At 39.4% G+C, this 6,000-nt stretch overlaps 1 protein-coding gene across 3 annotated transcripts in view; it reads left to right on the forward strand.

Annotated features, from left to right (window-relative positions):
• ccser1 (coiled-coil serine-rich protein 1) overlaps nt 1–3,920 on the forward strand; it is an 81,335-nt gene extending 77,415 nt beyond the window's left edge. For 2 of the 3 annotated variants that reach the window (XM_058389600.1, XM_058389598.1), the window contains exon 10: nt 1,569–3,920. In XM_058389600.1, the coding sequence (XP_058245583.1) occupies nt 1,569–1,994 (426 nt within the window). In that variant the 3' untranslated portion in view covers nt 1,995–3,920. The remainder of the gene's footprint in view (nt 1–1,568) is intronic. The other variant, XM_058389601.1, reaches the window with a different exon arrangement.
• Nucleotides 3,921–6,000: the final 2,080 nt, after the last annotated feature.

Consider the following 6,000-nt stretch of genomic DNA (forward strand, 5'->3'; position numbering starts at 1 on the left):
CACTGATAAACTTTATTACTGTGGCAGCCAGTAGTAGGAACGCCAACAAGCGACTTCATAGTTCAGTGACTGACGACTCGCAGCAATAAAATCACTGCATGAACTGTGTATGACTCTGTACATAGCTTTATATTGTATTTAGTGGAATAATACAAAGGCTTGATATCCAACGTTGAGTTATTGATGATGTACCAAGCCCAGTTTACAACAGAGGATGATAAACAGTCATTCACCAGGAAACACTTTGTTTTATTTTTGCTGTTCTCAGTGCTGGCTTGAGTGTCAACTGCTGCATTTATATGCACGTGTATATGTACTTTATAGTGTGGTGAACAACTATGGTACTTCTTCCTGCCCAGTGGGTGTAATCAGGCTGAGGGGCTTTTAGTGGAAGCGTACAATTATCACCAGACTGGTTTTTATTACAGGCTAATAAAGACACAAATGGATTAGGCTGTTAAATCACAATGATTTACACCAGTCTCCTGTTTTCAACATCATGACTCTGCAGGTGTAGTGAGGTGTGTGTGTGTGGGTGTGTGTGCAGGTTTCTGGCCTCCTTCCAAAGCACCAAACTTCTGTCTCACATGCTTTTATGTCCCTGCTTTTGAGAGACTGAATGCTCGTGGAGGCATGTACTTGAGAAAGAGTTGAAAAGGAGTAAACTCGGTCCACATCCACCTCTCTGTTGATCTCTGCCTTTCCTTCTGGGTATTTTACAAAACGGATGTCCTGGCCTTGTGCACATGCCATGTCTTCTTTTCTTGGTGTGCATACAAGCTGTTCAGTTTCTACCAAACTGTAGACATGTACTTTCATTTGATTTTTTTACATTTTTTTTACCCTTGTCTGCTTTCAGTTTCACTTCACCACTTTCTGCTTTTCACATTAGTTAAGCAACATCACGTTTAATCAACTCTTTCCCTCAACCCAGGGGAACAGTCAAATTTACACTCATTGCAGTTTATTTTATTGCATTTTAGCTGTAAACTCAGCTGGGATTACACGCCGAGTTGTGGGTGGTATTTAGTCAAAACATTGAAGCCTTTAGCTAATGGCTTCGTTTATAGGTGCTCTGCTCATTAGCATCATAAGTAATGGGCTGTGTGTAAGTGAGGCTGTGCTTTGTGGGGAAAAATGAACAGGTGGCTTCATCTCTGCTGTGACTTTTTCCTTTAGTTCTGCTACATCCTAAGCATACACACTAGCTAGCGCACCAGTTGGTCAGAAAACACTTAAAGACGATCCAGGAGTCTGAGAGAGTTTGATCAAGGTGTTGTTGAATTAAGTGGCCTAATTTGTTCTTAGTCAAAGTCTGTTTGTTGTTTTGTCCTGTTTGATAGGCCATTCATTTAAATTAAACTGTGAGCAAACCCGATTTCGATTAACACATTTAACACCTTTTTCCACATTAGTTAGGTAGCATCATGTTTTGTCAGCTTCTTTGCCCTTAAGTTAGCTTCTGCTTGCCAGATGTAGTTTTATTCCTTTGCTTTTTGGATGTCCAATGTACTCTTAGTCAAAACCTATTTTACTGATTTTTTTCTTTCCCTGCCTTCTGTCAACAGGCTGTCCATCCAAGTCGAGCCATAGGCAATAGCAGCAGCAGTCTTCCAAGGGAGCGAAGGTCAGCCCGACTGTCCAGTTGGGGAGAAGAACGTCATAGTGGAGGGATAGGCACTCGAGATCCTGCTGCAGTCCAGAGGAGGTCTGAACAGATATACTCGTCATCTTCTGAGGCAACTACACCACGAAAGCTAGACCATCCGGGGCCCTCTCAGATCCCTCGTGCTGTGGTGAGTGGCAGCTCTTGCAGCCTGTCCTCAGACAGTGAGAGACACACCATGGCAAGACCACACTCCTCATTCAGCGGGCGTCTGGGCCAGCCACCACGCGGGCCACTCTCTCTGCACATGTACAGCCGCAAGAACGTCTTCCTCCAGCACTCGCTCTACACGACGGAGCTGCAGGCTCTTGGCCAGCAGGATGCTTGAAAACACACACACACAAACACAAACACACACACAACTACAAACACACACTTTAAATTAGACTTCTGCACTAATCATCAATCCCTCTGCCTCAGCAGCTGTTTGACCTCTGGCTGGTTTGGACAGAGCCCCAATCTAGCTTCTGCAGCTATCTTAAAAATGCCATCAATCCTCTGTTGACCCTGCTTGACCTGCACAGGCAGAGTTCATTACGCAGCTGTGTGACAAGGGCAGTATGGCAGAATAGTGGGTCTGATACCAGTTCACTGACCTACTGCTTACTGCTGAAAGACGGACATGGGAGATCATTCTGCATTTCTTTTTTTTCCCTTTGTGTTTTGTTTTTAAAATCTGTGTAGTAGTGGTACCAGTGATACTGTCTGTCTGTGTGTATTTATAATCTGAGCATTTCCACTTACCTCTGCTGATCGGCAAAGAAAAGAAAAAAACAGTACCGGAGAACGTACCAGACTCGAAATAACTGAACGACGAGCACTCGTGTGTCTTATATCAAATCCAGCTATGCTTCACATCTATTGTGTTCGAGATCAGTGTGTATGGAATGCACACATTTGTAATTCACCCACCAGCATCTTTTTTGCACCAACAAATGTGGCCCATGCACATGTTGCCAACTCTTATCCTCTGGGGGATTTTAAGCTCTTGCTGCTAGCTGGAAATGATTCTAACTCTCATTAACCTTTACTAATTGCATGCTACTTTGCTACTTTTTTACACAGCGTTAAAACAGAAATCAAACCCGAGCCTTTTTGTACAGTGGCTTAGAAATAGCTTTTACAGTATTTTAATAGGAAGCAGTGGCAGCTTCTAGCGATCACCACTTATATAAATAGACACCAGGTGACTTCATTTGACGCTCGACTCACGACACGACTCTCAGTTGGAGACTAAAAGACTTGGCCTACATGTACTAACAGTCAACTCCCACTCCAGCAACCATCATATTTATAATAAATAAAGCACACTAAACTTCACTTTACAAATGGTGCATAAGAGCTACATTTAAGTTATTTGTAAAAAAAAAAAAAAAAAAAAGGATTGACATTCTGTCATGACTTGGGTAAATGTAAAAATATCTACACTCTGTAAATGGAGCTTGGTTATATATATATATTTTTGTCCGATGTTGGGACAGCTTTGCACTTCGGACCAATGAGCATCGAAGGGCATTCAGAGGGGAAGGAAACCCTGAAGAAACTCACTTCTATCTATCCAGCAGGTCTGCTCCCGGAGGTCCGCTGCTCCACTTACAGCAATCTGCTGGGAGCGCCAGTGCTCTCTCTCTCTCTCTCTCTCTCTCTCTCTCTCTTTCTTGCTGTCTCGCGCTCTCTCTCTCTGTCTCTCTCTCTCTTTTTCGCTCTCTCTCTCAGCCCTACTTGTACAGCTCTGAGAGAGAGAAAGAGATTTAGCATGCTCTCGCCATCACCTTGCTGTGATCTCAATATCATCTCTCTGTGAAACTGGAACATGCTTCTTACGTGATTTAAGAATGACCTTGCAAGAATGAAGACTGCACTTCCCTCGAACGTTTGCTTTTAGTGATAAAGCTACGGCAGAACTCGAACTCTAACGCATGTTTGAACAGACTAGCAACTTTTCGTCTACGTGTTTCTCAACCATTTTCCCTTCATCTATCAACGGGCATAGAACCTTTCAAGGTAAATGCCATGATGGCAAAAGCACGGGTAATTAATTAGCGAGTACGAGTTGAGATAAACAGAATAAATGGCACTTGATGGAAAAATCATTCATGAGACTGTATGTAGGAAACACATCCTCTGAACTGACACTTTAAGTCAATTAGTTTAGGTATTTATTTTGCGCCTTATTTATTACATGCATTGTTGTGATATATCACTCGAAGGTCTTATTTTGTATGTGGAACTCTGGAAAAAAAAAAATATAAAAGACTCTCTTGATTTATTATGATTTATTATCATGCGAAGAAAAATGATCTGTAAATTATGTATTTTCCAAGATGTACAGGGTTCATTTAATATCAGCACTTTGAAGAAGTGATTTTAAACCATGATCAAGCTGAGAATTTAATAGAATATGTTCCTGTACTTTTTTTCGCTCAACCGTGATTTTCACAATAATGTTATAATTTTAATTTACACTGAATGTAATATATATATATATATATATATATATATATATATATATATATATATATATATATATATATATATATATATAATTATATAATTATATATATATATAATATCTCATTAAGGATAAATAAAAACAATTTGAATCAACCCAAATATTGTGGATTGCCTCTGAATGTAGCTTTGTGAAGGCCACATATTTTTGTGTATTCTTGTGCATTCCCAAGGCCAAGATTTGTTTGGTTTTAAACCTTTGCTTCTTAGTTCTTCAGTGAAGATGAATGTACATGAGCAGTTTCTTAATTGGGGAAAAAAACAGAACAAATGTATATTTCTATGCCACATCACAGCATTCGTAGTGCAAAATGTTTTAAGATATTAAAAACACATACAGTGATGGTAATAAGCAAATAAACAACCTGACACTGACTCACTGCAAGAAATGACATCAAATATCTTAAATATTATTTTAAATATTCAGTGAAATTGATCTCACATGATCTATTATGAAATTAAAATGAAGCCAAATAGAAAATGATTACATTAAAATTTTAATGAAATACTTAGTCATTTTTACTCTATTTTCAAATCATTTTGCTTCTTTCTGGGAATAAATGCTTAAATGTTTGAAAATTGGTTGAATCTGATGTTATATAATCTTATAGGACATATTAAGTCAATTTAACTCTATTTAATATTTTATTATATTATGTCATTAATATGTCAGTTTTTGGAGTAAGAGCACACACTGCTTCTCCTTCATCTCGTGTGATACTCACACTGGTGAATTTTATACGCAAATGCTGAACCTCCACAATGTTACTGTACATTTTAGCAGCAAGAAAACTGACTTATTGTCAGTTGGAATGCTAGTTGCTTCTCACATCGCTAAACGTTATTACTATGGCAACCAGCAGTAGGAACACCTGCTAGTGACGTCATAGTACAGCGACTGTAGGTTTGCAGCATATGCATCTCTGAACATAGCTTTACTGCCATGTTTTTGGGAGGAAACCAGAACATTCCCAAAAGAAGAAACCCGCATAAATGCAAGTAGAAGATATGAAACTCTGCACTGACAGTGAAGTAACCTGAGCTCAGGATCGATCCAGGGAACCTGGAACTGTGAGGCATCAATGACCACCATGCTGACCAGTGCAAAAGTAATTCATTTTTAGCTTAATTAACTTTTAGCTAACAGGTGTCAAGAGAGAGTCAAGTCAAGCAGCTTTTATTGTCATTTCAACCGTACATAGCTGACACAGTACATAGTGAAATGAGACAACATTTCTCCAGGGCCCTGGTGCTACATAAAACAACATAACAATATATAGCTACAAAACAACACAGAGCTAAGGACAGAAAGTAGTTCTCCTAGCTACATAAACTGCAACGTGTGCAATCTGGTGTTAACACTGCAAGACAAAAGACAGTACAGATAGCGCCAAAAAAATGTGTAAAATAAAATAATTGGAAATAATTGATGTGTGTGTGTGAGCTAAAACTACCTTTTTTTTTTTTTTTTTAAATCTGAATCCAAATACCTTACATTCAGATCTACTTCATGTACAAACACAACAGCAAACCCACCCTGGGCTAGGAGGTTCCTGACAGCAAGAGGGAAAACTTTCTAAAATGCCCGCTTGTGCTGACTGATTGCCTAGTAATGGGTCGCATCATTAGTTTTTCTCATGCACAGAACAAGTGGTGCCACAAAGATCAGAGTTTTTGATCTCTGGGCAGATATGTTATTGACCCCTGGCAGAATGTGAGGAACTCAATGCCAAGATTACAGAGTCCATTTTTTCAGAATGCTATGTAGAAGTGTAGAACTACAGTCCATGGAGGTTTAGCCTGCTTTTCCAGCAGCTGTTTGC

The sequence above is a fragment of the Hemibagrus wyckioides genome, linkage group LG05 (genome assembly GCF_019097595.1).
Source record: "Hemibagrus wyckioides isolate EC202008001 linkage group LG05, SWU_Hwy_1.0, whole genome shotgun sequence".
Lineage (NCBI taxonomy): Eukaryota > Metazoa > Chordata > Actinopteri > Siluriformes > Bagridae > Hemibagrus > Hemibagrus wyckioides.